Source organism: Salmo trutta, chromosome 34 (genome assembly GCF_901001165.1).
Source record: "Salmo trutta chromosome 34, fSalTru1.1, whole genome shotgun sequence".
Classification (NCBI taxonomy): Eukaryota; Metazoa; Chordata; class Actinopteri; order Salmoniformes; family Salmonidae; genus Salmo; species Salmo trutta.
Window position 1 is genome coordinate 892576 of NC_042990.1, and position 20480 is coordinate 913055.

Sequence of the window (20480 nt, forward strand, 5' to 3'; positions counted from 1 at the left end):
TGTTCAACAAATCAAAATATATGTTATATTTTATATTCTTCCAAGTAGTCAACCTTTGCCTTGATGAGAGCTTTGTAAAATCTTGGCATTCTCTCTACCAGCTTCATGAGGAATGATTTTCCAACAGTCTTGAAGGAGTTCCCACATGTGCTGAGCACTTGTTGGCTGCTTTACCTTCACTCTGAGGTCCAACTCATCCCAAACCATCTCAATTGGGTTGAGGTCGGGTGATTGTGGAGGCCAGGTCATCTGATGTAGCACTCCATCACTCTCCTTCTTGGTCAAATAGCCCTTATACAGCTGGGGGTGTGTCAGGTCATTGTCTTGTTGAAAAACATATGATAGTCCCACTAAGCGCAAACAAGATGGAATGGCGTATCACTGCAGAATGCTGTGGTAGCCATGAAGGTTAAGTGTTCCTTGATTTCTAAATAAATCACTGACAGTGTCACCAGCAAAGCACCCCCACACCATCACACCTCCTCCTCTATGCTTCACTATTGGAACCACACATGCAGAGATTATCCATTCACCTACTCTGTGTCTCACAAAGACATGGAATCAAAAATCTCAAATGTGGTCTCATCAGACCAAAGGACAGATTTCCACCGGTCCAATGTTCATTGCTTGTGTTTCTCGGCCCAAGCAAGTCTCTTCTTCTTATTGGTGCCCTTAAGTAATGGTTTCTTTGCAGCAATTCGACCATGAAGGCCTGATTCACACAGTCTCCTCTGAACAGTTGATTTTGAGATGTGTCTGTTACTTGAACTCTGTGAAGCATTTATTTGGGCTGTAATCTGAGGTGCTGTTAACTTTAATGAACTTCTCCTCTGCAGCAGAGGTAACTCTGGGTCTTCCTTTCTTGTGGCGGTCCTCATGAGAGCCAGTTTCATCATAGCGCTTGATGGTCTTTGCGACTGCACTTGAATAAACATTCAAAGTTCTTGAAATGTTCTGCATTGACTGACCTTCATGTCTTAAAGTAATGATGAACTATGGTTTCTATTTGCTTATTTGATCTGTTCTTGCCATAATATGGACTTGGTCTTTACCAATTAGGGCTATCTTCTGTGTACCACCTCTACCTTGTCACAACACAACTGATTGACTCAAACGCATTAAGAAGGAAAGAAATTCCAGAAATGAACCTTTAACAAGGCTGACCTGTTAATTGAAATGCATTCCAGGTGACTACCTCATGAAGCTGGTTGAGAAAATGCCAAGAGTGTGCAAAGCTGTCATCAAGGCAAAGGGTGGCTACTTTGAAGAATCTCAAATGTAATATATTTTTATTTGTTTAACACTTTTTTTGTTACTATATGATTCCATATGTGTTGTTTCATAGTTTTGATGTCTTCACTATTATTCTACAATGTAGAAAATAGTAAAAATAAAGAAAAATTGGTAGGTGTGTCCAAACTATTGACTGGTACTGTACATCACAGAAGACTGAAATATAACATAACTGTTTTGCACAGAAACACCGGATTTCCGTCGTAAAAAAAACCCATCTTTATTAATTATGAAATGATGAAAAATATGAATAACATTCCACCCATGAGGCCAAATAAGGCGCTTTTGGTAATTGTGTAACGAATGCGTGTCGGGAAGAAAGTTCAGGGAGTGAGCGTTTTAATAAATAAAATAAACGCGAAACACAAACAACGCACCGACATGAAACAGAGTCAATAACACCTGAGGAAAGAACCAAGGGGAGTGACAGATATAGGGAAGATAATCAAGGAGGTGATGGAGTCCAGGTGAGTATCATGAGGCGCAGGTGCGCTTGACGATGGTGACAGGTTTGCGGGATAATCAGCAGTCTGATGACCTAGAGGCCGGAGAGGGAGTACACGTGACACATTGACTGCAGGAAAAGGCAAACGTCCAGGATTAGGCTTAATCTGTGTCCGGAAAACCACCCTGAGGACTAATGGTAGTTTAGTAAATATCACCAGGTTACTCCTCTCAGAAACTACCAGAACTGTTTTTGGGAACCATATATTGTACTGCACATGGAAAGGTTATCAAGGTAGTTAAACTACAATAGATGTGATTGGGAGGCAGGTTCCCCACAGGTTAAGTATGCAATCTGCATAAGGTGCTTATTTTTACCTGTGTGTGTGAGTGCGCGTGAATCTCTGTCTGTGTGTGTGTGCCTCTCCCACAGCGGGTGCAGCCAAAGTGTGTTACACTAATGTAATTCTGTGGCCGTCCTCCAGCTAAAAACCAGGAGCAGTCTCCTCTACACTTCCCTCAATGTCACCTTTCCCTCTCTCTTCCACTTTCCTCTCGCCTCCTCTCCCAGCCCCCTCTCTCAGTTTGTCATTTTTCATCATCTGTCTGGTGTTTTCTAATCTCTGTCCTTTCTCCTGTCTGCGTCTCAATTCATCATCTCAACTTGGGTCTTGTGCTGAAGGTTACTGAGTCACTGATAGAGAGAACAGGAGGAATAGACGATCACAGACACTGACAGAGGGGAGGGAGGGGGGTCTCTCTCTCTCTCTTTCTGCTGAATTTCTTCTACCCTTATCTTCGTCCTGGCTCTCCCTTTCACTCCTACCCTGACATCTCTCCTTCTCCTCTTCTCCTCCTCCTCCTGGTGCTCTGTCATTTGACAGCTGTCAATCACACACATACACGTGCACGCACACGCACACACACACACACACACACACACACTGCCAAGGTAGCAAAAGCAGGGAGTTGTTGTGACCTGTGTGTACGTGTGTCTGTATGTATCTGCCAGGCACTACCTCACGTAAGTGCCCTGTATAAACACTAGCCCACCAGAGCACAGAGGATGTTGGCTAGCAGATCACACAAATCTGAAATACTTAACCCTCACTAGTGCTGCTTGGCGAGTCACAAGCCACACACACTTCAGTTCTGTATGGTGGCCTATGTATCATGCTCCAGCTGCACATATGAAAGCACGCCCTCCATTTGTAGGCTCGCTAAAAGAGAAACACATTAGTTAACGTTGTATGCTATCTTTACGCACATAAGGTCACATTCAGGGGTCCTGCATGCTCCACTAAACAAACTGGCTGCATTAGGGCCTCACATAATAGCCTGACCAGCCTGAATACAGGCAGACTGTCTGAAATTCTAATCACCAAACACAGGCATTACTATTCTAACTATGCTTCCGACTATTCCTGCTAAGCTTTCTACACAGTTTTGGTCAAACCGTGAAGGCCAAAGCCATTTCTTAAAAAAAACAAAAAAACATTTGTATTATATTTGGATAAACACAATCTCTTTCTTACTTTTCAACACTCTTCCTCCACCTCTGTCTCTATCTCGTTCTCTTTGGCTGACTTTCTCCGTTTCGCTCGAAGTTAAATCATCCGTTTTTGCTCACCCTCACACATTCCTCTCCCTATCCCTTCCCTCTGTCATGATTTATTTATACATTACCCATCTTTTCTTAATAATCTCTCCCTCTTATCTTTCAATTTTCCCCCTTTGCCTCCCTCCGTCTCGGCCTCCCTTTGTTCTCCTCCTTGTATAGCACATCACCTCTCTATCTCCATTTCTGTGCTGCCGTTCGTTTCTCATTCCCTCCCTCACTGCCGTCTCCCCCTCTCCCCTTATCTCTTCCCCCTATATCCCTTCATCTCTACTTCTTTTTCTCCCCTCTTCTCTATCTCTCCGCCTGGCTCGCTCTGCATTCCTCCCTCGCTCCCGCCCTCCGTGCTGTCCCCCTGCCCCTGACTGAAATTAAAACCTGACTGCGTTGGCCTGGCGTGTCCACCTCTCCCGCCAAGGCCCGGCCATATGGGCCTAAGAAATAGACCTTGAAGAATAAGATAAAGTACATCAAAACTGCCACGGACTCGCGGCTCTGTGGGCACTGTATATTTTTAGATAACCATTTAACATTTTTACAAGCTGTTTCTGTGCCTCTCTTTCTCCACCCTCCTCTCCCTTACGCTCCCCTTCTCCCTCTCTCTCTCCCCTCTCTCTCTCTCCCTCTCCTCTCACTCTCTCTTTCTCTCTCTCTCTCCCACCCCCCTCCCTCTCTTTCTCTCCCTCTCCCCTATCTCTCACCCCCCTCTCTCTCTTCTCTCTCTCTCTCTCTCTGGTCTCAATCTGACAGTGAAGCAAGAGTCTGCAGTGATTAACACTGATTAAAGTAGTTACAGGGCTCTCTCATTCTCTCTCTTTCTCTGTGTGTGTGTGTGTGTGTGTGTGTGTGTGTGTGTGTGTGTGTGTGTGTGTGTGTGTGTGTGTGTGTGTGTGTGTGTGTGTGTGTGTGTGTTAGACTGTGAATCTGTCACTCATCTGGCCAGGGTATCAGAGTAGGGAGCGGCACAGCTGTAGGATCCTGGCAGTTCAGATGGTTCAGTGTTTGTGTGTTTGTTGTATGTGCACGTGTGTGTGGGTGTGCATGTGCGTTCTCCCCTTTGTCTCATTCTCACCTTGTCTTGTTTCGACAACGACCACATTCACAGATGAACACAACCACAGTTTTAACCAAGAAGTGTTATATCAACAGTCTGTAAAATGACTTCATCCATCCTTTTCTACTATGCTATTAGTCCCTTGAAATACAAATGGTCCCATATTAGGTTACATTAAAGTGTTTGTTCTGCCCATTGAAGGTGTTGATGTCTTACTGGCTGCATCTCAAATGGCACCAAATGGGCCCTGGTCAAAAATATTGCACTATATAGTGAATAGGGTGCCAGGGAGGGAGGAGAGAGAAGAGAGAGAGGGGGAGAGAGAGAGAGAGAGAGAGAGAGAGAGGGAAAGAGGGGGTAGGAAGAGAGAGAGGAAGGGAGAGGGAGAGAGAGGGAGAGCGAGATAGAGAGAGAGAGACATTTTACACCAATTATCTAATGTGTGATCTTGGGGGCTGTCCTCATAACTGCCTGTCATCTCTGCTGGGCTCTTGTCGTGGTCTATCATTTTTAATCTTCTCTGTTATCTCCTGCTTCTCAGCTGGTGTCACTGCATATGTCTGAAATAGCACCCTGGTCCCTTTATAGTGAATAAAGCCCCATAGGGCTCCAGTCAAAAGTGGTGCACTATATAGGGAATAGGGTGCCATTTCGGACGCAGTTGTGCTGTAGTTTGGGGGCCGGGCATTTCCATGATGAGATGGCAAAGCATACGCATTCATTCATTAATATGATCACCATAGCCACCTGCTACACACCTCAAAATGGACTTTATAAATGAGATTTTAGGATAATACAAGATTATACATTGTGCCATATGACCAATTCTGGAGTGGGATTTCAATGATGGGGGGTTTTGTGAATTTGGAAAGTATGAGATTATTGTTGGGTATTATTATGCTGCGCTTGGTTTAGCACATACTTATCCCTCCCTCTGCCATGTAATTCCAGCTAATGCCCGTCTTTGTCTTCTTGATATGGTTGGCGGTCCTTGACCAGCCAGCCACTCAACTGTTTATTGATTGATTGATTGGTTTCATTTATTGCCATTGACTTTATTGTGTCAAAATACATATACACAGAGTACTTTTTTTTTTACTTTTCAGGGATGACACAAAGTCAATTACTTATTTCCATTGTGGTCCCTTATTTCCATTCATAAGAACCTTGAATCTATATTAAAAAAAATACAAATAAAGTTTCAATCATCCTACAGCATAACTACACTTGCAGACCGTCTTTATCCGGGTATTGCATAGACACAGAGCCAGAATAAAGAACTTGCCTTGACATACTGTAGGTTCACCCACTTTAATGCTTTATCACGGAGAATACCATGAGAATACATGAACGTATATATTCTCGCCTGTTATGTAATGTCTTTATGTCATGGCCCTGGAAAAGAGAGAGAGCGAGAGAGAGAACGAGAGAGAGAGAGAAAGAACGAGGGAGAATGAGAGAGCAAGAACGAGAGAGAGAGAAAGAGAGAGAGAGAGCGAGGGAGAAAGAATATAGAATATAGAGAGACAGAATAGAGAGAGAGAGAGAGACCGAAACCAGGTGTTCTAGTGCCAGTCAATTATTCAGGAAGCGAAATATGGTCCATCTTCCACCGCTCTGGCTGCTCTAAACCTGTATGGCCTGAACTCAGCTCATACCAGGATACAGATTTAGTCGCTACCTGAGTAGTTCTCCTCAGCACTGCTGCTGTGTGCTGTAGCATGTAGCGTTTAGCGTCATCGGTGCCCTCCTGTGTAACTTGTAAATAAGTACCCTGGGCGTTTTCGCTTGGCTGTGGCTGTAGGTTGTTTGCGCAAACATATATTTTAAAGGGACAGGTTATTTTAAGAAGGGATGAAATATTCATGGAGGCAGAGAGAGGCTTGCCCTGAAGCATACATACTGTGTGTTTTTCTCCTATTTCTGTGTGAATATGTTGGAATTCGTTTCACACAGTGCTTTATGGGATATATATGGGTAACTGTATGTGGACAGTGTCTGCATAAGGATAAACAACGTATGTGTGTTGATATGCTCACGAGCACAGCTTTGCATACCGTGGATTTGTGCGCATGCGCGTGTGTGTGTGTGTGTGTGTGTGTGTGTGTGTGTGTGTGTGTGTGTGTGTGTGTGTGTGTGTGTGTGTGCACGTTTGCGTAACTCTCGGCGGTTGTTCTGGCTCAGACATAAAAGGCCACGTTACTCTATTGGGCGTCCTGAGGTTGGCACTGTGATGAAGGCCCAGACTAAATATGGGTAGCACTCTTTCTCTCTCTCTCTCTCTCTTCCTATCTATCCCTCTCTCATGATCAATCTTGCTCCCCTCTCTCCCTCTTCCTTTCTCTCTTTCTCTTCCTATCCATCTATCCCTCTCTCTCTCATTATCTGTCTTGCTCCCTCTCTCCCTCTCTCTCTCCCTCTTTCTTTCTTTCTTTCTTTCTTTCTTTCTTTCTTTCTTTCTTTCTTTCTTTCTTTCTTTACCTCTCTCTCTCTCTCTCTCTCTCTCTCTCTCTCTCTCACTCTCTCTTTCTCTCTCTCTCTCTCTCTCTCTCTCTCTCTCTCTCTCTCTCTCTCTCTCTCTCTCTCTCTCTCTCTCTCTCTCTCTCTCTCTCTCTCTCTCTCTCTCTCTCTCTCTCTCTCTCTCTCTCTCTCAGTGCCGACCCAATGGAGAGGCTTAAAGAGTTATGTTTGAGAAAGCTAACACCCCACTGTGGCAGACTTCCTATGAGAGCTGCATAGGCTCTCGCACCCCACACTTCAAAGCTCATACGCTGCTCTTTGAAACCTTGGAAGTAGGTATGGTTCTGTTGTCTGATGGTTTCAGTGTGTTTCTTCCTGAGTTTAATCTTCTATAAGTATAGTGCTTATTTGGTCTGTTTATTTCTCAGGCTGTTTGCTGCCATTCTTTGTTCTTCGGCCCACGTGTTTGTCTACACAAGTCAAATGGAATGGAGTCTGTTGCACGTGTTGTTAATGGTTGCCGTTTCTTTCAAAGACCTGTACATAGCTAGACATGACCGGCCTTGTCGACCTGATTGCTACTGAGGTGAGGGGCTGGTTTGATGTTGATGATAATGTGTTTTCTTGTATACCAAAAAATGACAGATATTGTTGTGGTGGGGAGGCCAGAGGGAGGTGTTCATTTGTATGAATTACAGTTCATATAAGGACATCAGTCAATTGAAATAAATTCATTGATCTATGGATTTCACATGACTGGGAATACACATATGTATCTGTCGGTCACAGATACCTTAAAAAGAAATGGGCCTCACAACGGGCCTTGGGATCTCATCACGGTAGTTCTGCGCATTCAAATTGTGCATTCAAATGCAATTGTGTTTGTTGTCCGTAGCTTATGCCTGCCCATACCATAACCCTACTGCCACCATGGGGCACTCTGTTCACAACGTTGACATCAGCAAACCGCTCTCCCACACAACGCCATACACGTGCTCTGCGGTTGAGAGGGAATATAGTACTGCCAAATTCTCTAAAACGACATTGGAGTAAGGCATCACTACAGCCTCGGGTTCGATCCCAGGCTGTGTCACAGCCAGCCGTGACTGGGAGACCCATGAGGCAGCGCACAATTTGCACAGCGTCGTCCGGGTTAGGGGAGGGTTTGGCCGGCAGTTCCTTGTCTCAGTGACTCCGGGCAACTGCAAGCTGACTTCGGTTGTCAGTTGGACGGTGTTTCCTCCGACACATTGGTGCGGCTGGCTTCCGGGTTAAGCAAGCAATGTGTCAAGAAGCAGTGCGGCTTGGCAGGGTCGTGGCTCTCGACCTTCACCTCTCCTGAGTCAACAGCGTAGTTGCACCGATGATACAAGACTTGTACCTACCAATTGGGGAGACAAAGGGGATAAAAGTAAAAAATATTAATAATTAGACATCTGTGGCGTTGTGTTACAAAACTGCACATTTTAGAGTGGCCTTTTATTGTCCACCGCACAAGGTGCACCTGTGTAATGAGCATGCTGGTTAATCAGCTTCTTGATATGCTAGACCTGTCAGGTGGATGATTTATCATGGCAAAGGAGAAATACTCACTAACAGAGATGTAAACAAATTTGTGCACAAAATGCGAGCGAAATAAGCTTTTTGTGAGTAAGGAAAATTTCTGGGATCTTTTATTTCAGCTCATGAAACATTTTACATGTTGCGTTTATGTTCTCGTTCAGTGTACATAGGCTGACAGTACGTGGCCTTCAGATTGCAGACCTGCATTAGACAGAGGCAAAGCAGATAGCGAGGTACTGATCCGTGTCAGCGGTCATGGGCAGCCTTGATATGTGGAGAAGAAGGTGCCATCTGTAGTGTCCAGATGTCTGTGTCCTTTGAAATGTTTGAATCCTTCTTGACTGTAATGTGATTTGTGGATTCAAATGAAGTATTTCAAATGTGTGTTCGAATGCGTAAGTGCTGCTATCGTGCGTGCGTCTGTGTATCCTAGTATGTGCACATGTCTCTGCGAGTATGCGTGTCCACGTACCTCCTCCAGGAGTCCTCTTACCCCTTGGCTCTTCTACACCATTGTCTCATCAATGTGGCCTGTAGCCTGAGAGGAGACACGTCTACAAGATGAGCACTGTGTTCTCCTACGCCTCTGCCGCAACACATGTGCCTGACATTCCCACTGAGGTGGGCACTGTGGAGAATTCACTGTGATGAGAGCCTCCGTTCTCTGACACAACCCATTTAGAGTGTGTTCTCAGAAAGCGAGCGGAGCAAACTTTTTGTATTGGTATCAACACAGCTCTTCTGAGAGAACGAGGGAATGGATAAAGAAAGAGAGAGAGAGAATGAGATCTGCTTTTCATCAGGAGGCACTTTGAGAATAAATAGAGATGAGCCAGTGGCCTTTAATATCCGCTCACAATTAGAGACTCACCTTCAGAGATAAGGGCTGTGTCCCAAATGGCACTCCATTCCTTATATAGTGCACTACTTTTGACCAGAGCCCATATGGCTCTGTGTCCAGTTTCCCAAAGGCATCTTAAGGTTCTAACATTGAACTTAAACTTAAGATGCTTTTGGAAAACCTGGCCCTGGTAGTGCACAATATAGGGCAAAAGATCCCATTTTGGATGCAGTCATACACTCCTCTCATACCTCTGTTGATAGAAAATAAATTATTATAGGCTAGTAGTTCTGTACTTCTAAAGTACCCTGTAAAGAAAGTCAAAGCCTGGTATTTATTTGTTGTGGTGTGACATCAACCTAGTGGTCTTTTACTATCAGCTCTCCACCAATCAAAGAGCGGCCTTCGCTTCCATCTGCCCCGTCTATTAGTTGTTTTGCCTGAGAGAGACTCTGCCATATACTGGCATCACTGCAGTCATTGCACAGTATTCATTTAGTAGCTCCAATCTGCAGCCAAACCTGGCTCCACTAGCTAAGGGGACCTGTTTCCCTAATGTGTGCAGTCAGACAGAATTACACAGACTGGTGCTGTGTGTGTGTGTGTGTGTGTGTGTGTGTGTGTGTGTGTGTGTGTGTGTGTGTGTGTGTGTGTGTGTGTGTGTGTGTGTGTGTGTGTGTGTGTGTGTGTGTGTGTGTGTGTGTGTGAGTGTGTGTGTGTGTGTGTGTGTGTGTGTGTGTGTGTGTGTGTGTGTGTGTGTGTGTGTGTGTGTGTGTGTGTGTGTGCGTGTGTTGTGTGTGTGTGAATGTGCGTGCGTGCGTGCGATGTGTGTAAAGTGTGTGTTGTGTGTAAAGTGTGTGTGTGTGTAAAGTGTGTGTGTGTGTAAAGTGTAGAGAAGCATCCACCACCACCACCCTGAGTCATCTCTGAATCATCACTATTACTCCAGTCAGATCTAGGGGTAATCCCAGGCCTGAAAGGCTGCAGCGTCTAGCTCTTTTTTCCCCACGCCTCAGCACTTGTTTTCAGCCTCCATTTTGGATCGAAACACAGTAAACTGTGCGCTAATTGCGAGGCTAACCCAATCAGCAGAGGGAGGATTTGCTGGAGACAGTGTGTACTTTTACTTGGAGACGATTAAATTACTTTTGGTGCTGAGGTACGAGGAAAAGTAATAGAGCCTGTCCCTGTCTCGCTAGCAGATGAAGACATTGTTTCTGCATCACATTTAGTGACATGGGTTTTACCTGAAAATCCATCATGGTGACCTTGAGGGAGATCATTGATAATGTCATGACGATTTCCTTGTGATTGAATGAAGGTTGTTTGATGGTCAGACTAAGAAACCAACCTGAATGTGAGCGGCATACAGATACAATACCGACAGTCAATGTTACAGCATTGACATGAACGTAACGATAATGAACCATGTAATATTTTTTTATTTATTTAACCTTTCACTAGGCAAGTCAGTTAAGAACAAATTATTATTTACAATGACGGCCTACCGGGGACGAGTGGGTTAAACTGCCTTGATCAGGGGCAGAACGACAGATTTTTAGCTTGTCAGCTCGAGGATTCAATCCAGCAACCTTTCGGTTACTGGCCCAACGCTCTAACCACTAGGCTATTACCACTAGGCTATTACCACTAGGCTATTACCACTAGGCTATTACCACTAGGCTATTACCACTAGGCTATAGTGGTAATGAATCATGTAACGCTGGTGACCATTTTGTGTATGCGTATCAAATATCGAAAGGTTTGGTTGGATATGTTGGTAAGACATTGCCTGGCTACCCAGACTCCTTGCTCCCAGCCAATCGCTACGCCATGCCCACGGACGTTAAGAACACACGTGAGTAAAGCTGCGAAGATTCCTCATTGGTTTTGATGCTCTGATGGGAGACTATATAATCACTGATTACTTTTGTTTTATACAACGCCCCTCGTGCCCCTCGTCACCATAAACGTATTCAATGATGGCAGTCTCGGATTAAAGTACGTAGCAAATGTCAGAGCAGCGGATGAATTTAGCGTGAGTCGTCAGGCTAGGTCAGAAAGCAGCCTGCATGTGAACAGCATGTAGATCTAGTGATCTACTATTACTAACAGTCAATGTTGTTACTGTGATGGCACTGACAGCGATGTAACGTTAATGGCCATTTTGTTTATGCTCGTTCACAATGGAGGTTGGTTTAGTTGTAGATTTGATCTAGATCTTCCACTGCGGAGGGAGACATTTAGTTTCTGTCCACTGTTGTCTGTTTGCGGTTTCTTTGTCATTTATTGAAAGTGGCTGTATTCTCAAAATATGTTTTAGTGGAGACAGTGGTGGAAGGTACAGTAGTGCTATCTTTGTCTCTCGTCTCTCTCCCTCGCTCCCCTCTCTCTAGGCTGTCTTCACCAGCTTGTGCCGGCTGTACTAACGAGCGGTGCTTTCCCACTCATAGGAAAAGGATGATGATACAGCAGAAACGACACAGAGACAATGCACAGCGGGGATAGAAAGAGAGAGGAAGAGAAAGAGCGGCACCATCACTCTTTTTTTCCCCGTGCACTTTACTACATATCTGTGTATCCCTGGGGTGCACTACATCTCTGTCTCTCCCTTTGCCTCCCTTTCTCTCCATTTTGTTTTCACTTGTTTGTCATCTTCATTGTATCTATTTCTCCTGTTTAGATTCCCTCACTAGCTCTCCCCGTCTTCCTTTCTCCCTATCTTTGCTGTTACATCTTCTGCCCTCCTCCCCTCCTTGCCCCACCACCTCACGTGTCACTAAGTGGACGGCTTATATAAGTCTATGACTTCACGCACCTATTGAACATCCTTGTCCATCTCCCTCCTCCTTGCTCCTCCTTCCTCCTTCTCCCTCCTTCCCACCACTGACTCTGTCTGTGACCTTTGTGATGGAACTGGGATCTAATTCTTATGTTATGTTATGCGTAGAGTGCGCTGCTAAAGCAGCAGTGTTCAACACTCACACACTTACACATATGCTCACACACACCCACATGTACACATATATACACACACACTTGTAAATGCACACACACTATCTCCTTTCTTCCCCCCTACTCTCTCAATGACAGAAGCTCCTTTCCCTATGCATTTCTATCCGATTTGCGTCCATGATTCCCCGTAATCACATTCTCCATCTTTCCTCTTCCTTTCCCTCTTACAGGTCTCTTACTCTATTTTCCAGTCTCTCACCTCTTCCCCTCAATCTCTCTCTCTCTCTCTCTCTCTCTCTCTCTCTCTCTCTCTCTCCATCTCGTTCCCCCCTCTCTCTTTCCCCTCTCGTTTTCCTTCCTCTCCCTTCCCTCTCTCCCTCTCTCGTTTTTATCTTCCACTCTCTCTCCCATCTCTCCACCTCTCTCTAAATATAGTCCCTTTGAAGCATGGCTGTGTTGTTTCTTTTGCAACACCGTGAGACAAATATCTGTCATCCAACATCTGAGAGAGGAGTGGGGTACTAGCGAGGAGATATTGTAAGATTTATGGCAGGGAAAGAACGGTGGTTAAGGGATATGATATTGCTCTGTCTTAGCATGTGTGTAATGGCAAACGAGGACAAGGGGAAAGACGGAGAGAGACGGAGCGAGGGTGAAGTAGGAAAAGACACAGAAAAGGAGTTACTCTACTACGCTATAATGAGAGAGGGAGAGAGAGCAGGGTTGTGACATTTCTGATCCTCATTTTTTAATTGAATAATAATCTCTCTTGAGAACTGACCTAGTATGGTGTGTGTGTGTGTGTGTGTGTGTGTGTGTGTGTGTGTGTGTGTGTGTGTGTGTGTGTGTGTGTGTGTGTGTGTGTGTGTGTGTGTGTGTGTGTGTGTGAGTGTGTTTGCGTGCTTTGCATGTGTGTGCGCTCGTGTGTGTGTGCGTTTGCTCATTTTGTGTGTATGTGAGAGAGGAGAGTGAGATTGTAAGAGTAAAGAGAGAGAGAGAAAAAAACCCTAGGGCTGAATGCAACTCAATACTGCCGCCTACTGTTACATAATAGTCAATACAGCTCCAGTTGTTGCAGATTTCCCCTGCCATTTATCCTGACACAGATTCCCACCCACAGCTAAGGATTCCTCACATCTCATCAATTGTCCTCTCTATCCCTTCAGGATAGGTGTAATGAGTTTGTATAATAATACTTCGTACAATTACGATAATGAATATACATAGTATGATAAACAGCCATCCCACTGGGCACAGACGTCAGTTCAACGTCTTGTTTTGATTTACATTTGGTTGAGGTGTCAACTAACATGAATTCAACGTAAAATCAGCCACAAAAATTCACCACGCCATTGGATTTAGGTTAAAAGGTGGGTGAAAAAAATCTAAACGTTGATGACTTTTTGCTAATCAAATCAGTTGTCCACGTTGATTCAACGTCATCACATTGAATTTGTTGGTTGAAATTATGTGGAAACAACGTTGATTCAAACCAGTTTTTGCCCAGCGGGATATCAAGCCATGTCATGGTGGCAGGATGTTACATTAGGTCACGATCATCTTCTCCCCTAAGTCTACAGGAACACGAGCATTTCGCTACACCCGCGATAACATCTGCTGAACATGTGTATGCAGCTAATAAAATATGATTTGATTTACAGTGATGACTGTATACACACATGCATGGATGCACGCACACACACACACTTCACATGTCCCAACCCAAGACTGATCTTCTGTACCTGCTAACACGCTGGTACACTGTGTTCGGTCACCGTAGGCACATGGAACCTAGCCCCTTCACGTCAGTGTATCCCTCCTCCCTGTGGTAGAAGAGCCACTTAGCCAATTACATGATCTTCTTCCGCTTCACTGACCCAGACTATGTCATGCTCATGAGAATGGCAGGGACTTAAAACATGAAAAGTACTGCACCTAAACTGATATCTGGTGTTTGAAAGGTTTTCAATGTTAACCCAATGAAAGTGATGATACACAGAACTTGCTTTAAAACAGAATAGAAATTGTTTATTTGGAGAGATTCGAAACAGGAGGAGACAGAGTAGTGAATGTGGAACAGGTGGAAGCGGGAATTGAACCCCCGACTTCTGTGGAATTTCATTGGAATTTTAGACACTCAACCATACAGCCACACTGTAAAAAAAACAACATCTGGGATGAATTGAAATTGGAAATAACAAGAACAATCAACATATTGTATACTTAATCAAAATAAATGTAAGTCATTTCAATAATTTGTTAATTTCATTTTACCCAAAAATGTAATACTAAATCCAACTTAATGTTGCTCTAAATGTAAGTATCTTTTATGAAGAATGTTTTGTGATTTAACTCATTGGAAGTCTGATTTTAATCTCTTTGCATTTCCTATCTTGCCACATGGCTCTTGCCAACATTTTTAGACTAGGATTCTTATACACAATGTTGTATGTTCGAAGAAAGAAAAGTAACTTCTATATTAGTGTTAATCAACTTGTTGTGCCATGAGGTGTATCCTGCAACGCTGGCTGTAAAACCTGTAGTTTCTGCTGGTGCATTGAGCACTGTGCTCAATAATGCCTAACAAAATGGGTTAAACTATATAGACTAAAAACTAGACTAAACTATGTAGATATAGAAATCAATGTTAAACATTAAAATAGTCTATAAGAAGTCATCTAATTCTGCACTAGACAGGATTTGAAACACAATAATAGTGTTTAGAAGCTATAGACAGAGGAATAGACACCCAAAGAGAAGGTATTTATTTCTGCCCTAAACAGAACTCAAAACACCAAAACAGTGTTTTCAACCATTGCCGGTAGTGCTCCCAGTCCCTGGCAAGGTGGTGTTACAACACACCATGTAATGATTCAAAACATCTCAGGATAATGTTTCAATACTCCAGCAAGTTAAGGTTTCATCTCCCTTGTGTTGGTGGCAGCTCAGTTGCCACTAGTTTTGTTGTTAAAAGCACTTGATTGTAACAGGGTGAGTTTAATAGTATGCTGTTACTCATCCATGTATTTATTCTCTCTCATCTCGCTTTCTCTCCTTCTCTCTCCTATTTTTCTGACTTTATTTCTTCTTCCTCTCTCTCTCCTCTCTCACTCTCTCCTTCTCTCCTCTCTCTCGCCCTTCTCTCTCTCTCTCTCCCTCTCTCTCTGTCCCTCCTGCTCTCATTCCCCCTCCCTCTCTCTCCCTCTCTCCGTCCCCCCTCTCTCCAGTCTACGGAGGGAGGGCTACACAGTGCAGGTGGCAGTGAACGACTACCTGGACATCTACTGCCCGCATTACAACACTACCGCCACTAGCCAGCGTGGGACGCTGGAGCGCACAGTGGCTGAGCAGTACGTCCTCTACATGGTTAGCTACCGTGGCTACCGCACCTGCGACCCCCAGATGGGCTTCAAGCGCTGGGAGTGCAACCGGCCGCACGCGCCCCACGCGCCCATCAAGTTCTCTGAGAAGTTCCAGCGCTACAGCGCCTTCTCCCTGGGCTACGAGTTCAACGTGGGCCACGAGTACTACTACATATGTGAGTGGAATATTGCTATACTAAGTCTCTATAGGAGTACAATATTTATGTAATGATGATTGTACTACTACATCTGTAAGTGGTGGAGCTGAGGTACTCTTTCTCTATATTTATATATTGTTATAGTTGAGTAATGGAAATGGATTGCATGGGCTATCTGTATAGCGCTTTCCCAAGTGTACCAAGTGCAGGTACTTTACATTGTAAGTTACACTTCAGCCATTACCAATGTGTAGCACCCACCCACATACCTTAGTAAGTTAGAGTTGGACTATTACAGCATATCATTGTGAGTCGTTGAACTACATTAGTTCATTTAACTCTTACACCACAATCCTAAATATACTTCCTTCCCTGTGAATAAACATACCACTAATAGCTGTGTTAAACTGCTGTAATAATAGCGGTTTAACATTTGACTTTGTATTCGTCCCAAATGGCACCCTATTCCCTGTTTAGTGCACTATTTTTGACCAGGGCCGATAGGCTCTGGTCAAAAGTAGTGCACTATGTAGGGAATAGGGTGTAATTTGGGACACACCCAATAGACTCTGAGTGTTAGTTCATAGGCTGGCCTATAGATGGCACAAGCCTGACGTGTATCTGTATTCTGTTGAAGCCACGCCCACCCATCACCACGGACACAGCTGCCTGAGACTGAGAGTCTACGTCTGCTGCTCCACAGGTGGGTCTCTCTTTCTGTTTCTTTCTTCCTCCCTCTACCTCGTATACATACACACACACAGTCACACACTCTCACGCATGCGCTCACACACACCCAGCTGTTTTTGTGAAATTTTCACCATTCAAAATTGTATTTTCCCTAACCCCTAAACCGAGCCCTAACCCTTAACCTTAACCCCCAAAACCCTAAACCTAACCCTAACCCCAAAAACTCTAAACCTAACCCTAACCCCAAAACCCTAAACCTAACCCTAACCCTTAAGCTTAAAATAGCATTTGAACAAATGCAGGACCTGGAAAAGAAATCCTACCTTTTCAGGACATTAAGGTGAAATGTTACGACATTGGGGTCCTGATAATGTAGGAAAACAAATACACACACACACACACACACACACACACACACACACACACACACACACACACACACACACACACACACACACACACACACACACACACACACACACACACACACACACACACACACACACACACACACACAGGAGACCTGAGGTTACAGCTTCTGACAGTGCTTTCCCAGTGTTCTTATAGTGAGGTTATTTCTATCTCACTGTGTTCCAGGATTGTATGATGTTCTATGTTATTCTATGTTTCCAGGGCTTTGATAGTGATGCCCAGTGTTGTTCTGGGTCTCAGTGCTCTGATAGTGTTTGATAGGAATGCGCTCTCTTCGATCCTGATGTGCTCTCTCTCTATCTGATTCTTTCCCTCTCTCTCTCCCCTATTCCTCTTCTCTATCTCTCTCTCTCTCCCCTCTCTCAGCATCTTTCCCTCTCTCTCTCCCCCACTTAACTCTCTCTGTTTCTGTCTCACACACTCTCTCTCTCTCTCTCTCTCTCTCTCTCTCTCTCTCGCTTCTCAACATCTCCCCCTCTCGCTCATCTCCGCATCTCTGATAGTTGATGCTCTCTCTGATAGTGACGTTCTGTGTTATTTTTACTCCAGTAGCCTCTCTCTCTCCTGCAGGCCTTTGATCAAAGCCCTGTGCTGAAAGCTCCCCCTACTTCTCTAACCTTGTCACCATTAATACATCCCACACTCAGGCCAGTGTCAGCTTCTGTGTACACATCACCTTAACCCCCTCTCTGAGTGTCAGGGCTAATCTATTGAAGTGTCCCCTCGGATTGTGTGTGTGTGTGTGTGTGTGTGTGTGTGTGTGTGTGTGTGTGTGTGTGTGTGTGTGTGTGTGTGTGTGTGTGTGTGTGTGTGTGTGTGCGCGCGTGCGCATGTTTTTGTAGAAAGTGTGTGTGTGTTTGTATGTGTGCGTCCGTGCGTGCGTGCGTGATTGCATGTGTGCGATAGTGTTACTTTACAAACCACAACCTTCACTCTGAACGGTCTGCTTAATAGCCTATCATCTGAACCCAATTGTTCTCTGCTATTCTCATTCCACTGTATCTCTGCCCTATCCCTTTTGTTTTGAGAGCATTCTTCTCTACAAATGCACATACTTACAATATGCCTCATATCTACCAGATTAACACACCGTACAGTAGCTCCCTATCAATATGCTACATCCCTCTTTGCAGTGCAATATTATATGGGTAAGCCATGTGCATTCTCATTTAAACATTCACTGAGCTGATGTTAATGTAATACCAAGTCAAGGCTATCAGTGTGTGTAATACTTTCCCTCTCAGTGAATATGCCTTCATCTTCTGCTCGATAGCTTCGCCTCATAGGATATCTTCATTTACTGGACTGGAGTGTCCTGGCATTCACACATTGTGCATCCAGAATGGCACCATATTCCCTTTATAGTGCACTACTTTTGACCAGGGACCATAGGGTGCAGTATATAGCACTATATAAGTAGTGCAATATATAAAATAAGTAGTGTGGGCATTTTAATGACATTGTGTATTTGTGTTCCTCTCTGTCTAAGTCTCCCACGATGATGATTCCAGTCAGACCCCTCCTGACTACACATTCAGGCCCAATATCAAAATACACAACATCGGTGAGTACTCTCCCTGATGCTCTCTCGATCTCTTTCTACATCTCACATTCTCTTTCTTTCTCTCTGTTACTCTTTCTCTCTCAAACACAGACGCAGTTGTCCTTCCTCAATTGTATCCTAGGTCTTCTAATGAATGGAAGATTCCTGTTTACCAAAGACTAGGAGGTGGAGGTGAACGAGTCGATGGTGCAATTGAGTGGTTATATAAACACCCTCGTTCTCTCTCTCTCTCTCTCTCTCTCTCTCTCTCTCTCTCTCTCTCTCTCTCTCTCTCTCTCTCTCTCTCTCTCTCTGAGAACCATTTAGCGTTGGCTGCTTCTGGGAGCTTGTGGCCAGCCGAGACGGGGCTAAAAGAGTGTGACCCGCATGAGATGGAAACTCAGACCAGGGCACAGGGGGGAAAGAGCCCCTGAGCTATAAGACTATTCTGAGAGAAAGGCTCAATGGTGCCTGGATGGCTCCACAGAGCACCGTAAATCATGACCGAGCTTAGGGGGAAAAAATGAACGGAAACGCACATAGTCCAAACAACCCAGAATGCCTTGGGGTATCCTAATACATCCTTCTGTACTTTGTGCATTAGTGACATCAACAGAAAGAGGACACAGTAGCAGACATGACTCATGACCCACAAACACTTGCGTAACCCTGATGGCCTCACTAGCCACACTGACTGCCCAATTGCTCACCCACTGGACCTGTCTTGGCCTTGGGTTAGCTTTACCCCACCCTTTCTCTCTTCTGATGGGTGTTTTTACTTCCTCTTCTGTCATATTTACAGTATGTTTCCTATTGGATGGGTCTCCATTTACCTGTATGTGAGTCAAAGAACACCCTAGAGCAGTGCTCCAGTTTACATCCCTAAGAACACCTACTGTAACAGCTCCAGTTTAGCTAGCACTACCTTACACAATCAGGAACACTATTCTATGGTACGAACTCACTCATCGCCCCTCCCGTACTGAGATAACATACTGATAAATACCTTGTCAACTAATCTCATAGAGTTAGATAAAGTACTCATCCTTGTATTTGTGCAATTATGGCATCTGTGACAGCATGGGCAGCGCCATTGAGGCTATCTCTATGGTAAAGTAATCAATGTTATTTTCTTTTGTGTTTGAAAAAAGCATAAAGCTAATATTGGTGATTTACCGCCACCTGCAGTGCTAGAGACCTGAATCTTTTGTGTCATTCATTTATTGTGGCCACTAGATGGCGGTGAAATAGCTTAAAGCCATTTAGTAACCATAGGCCATCCAATTTAAAGAAGAAGACAATGCTCTGATCATTGGCTGATCGCTCCACACCCATAAGAATCCCCACCCAGTTGACTACTTTAAAATGGTGGAAGCCCTCAATGGCAATGTCCATGCTAAAAGGGGTTATATCCTATCTCTATCTAACTCTATGGGTAAATCTACCTTTCAGCTGGAACAGTCTGTTTAGCACAGGCACTCAGGCCCTATCACTTTACCATATGACTTTATTTACCCACGTCACTGGTGTGGATGTCAGGGTTATGTGTCATCGTCGTAGCCGACAGACATGTTTCCTAATGTTTCGATGAATGGCTTTGACGTGGCAGAAGCACAGTCAAACCAGTCGAGTTGGATGCTGTTCCTTCTCTTGAGTCGACGAAAACAAAATTCCAGACATTTCCACAAAAAGTGGAAGGAGACAGGCGCCAAGTGTCATTCTTCTGTGTCTATACCCGGATTCTCGCTGTATCAGTGTCACACCTTGTGTGTGTCTCTCTCTTATCTCTCTTATCACGTTAACTCTTCACTGTCTGTCCCCATAGGGGAGGCTCAGGATTCTTCTTCTCACACATCCCAGGCTTACATTGAGAATGAGATGTATTTTTTCCCTGTTCTCTCTCTCTTTCGCTTACCCTCCAGCTAATGTAGGATTGTGCCTAATCAATGGGTTTGTTCTATAGCAATTTCATTTAATTGCAAATCCTGCTAGATGAAGCTAAATCGGTAGAATAAAAAAATCCATACATTTAAAAGATGAACAACAAAGTGTGTTTATTCCTCCTCC

At 44.3% G+C, this 20480-nt stretch overlaps 1 protein-coding gene across 1 annotated transcript in view; it reads left to right on the plus strand.

Moving 5' to 3' along the window:
• Positions 1-20480, plus strand: part of LOC115173276 (ephrin-A3) — a 91466-nt gene that overhangs the window by 68309 nt on the left and 2677 nt on the right. The window contains exons 2-4 of the mRNA XM_029731221.1: positions 15456-15766; positions 16386-16451; positions 18360-18434. Of these exons, the coding sequence (XP_029587081.1) occupies positions 15456-15766; positions 16386-16451; positions 18360-18434 (452 nt within the window). The remainder of the gene's footprint in view (positions 1-15455; positions 15767-16385; positions 16452-18359; positions 18435-20480) is intronic.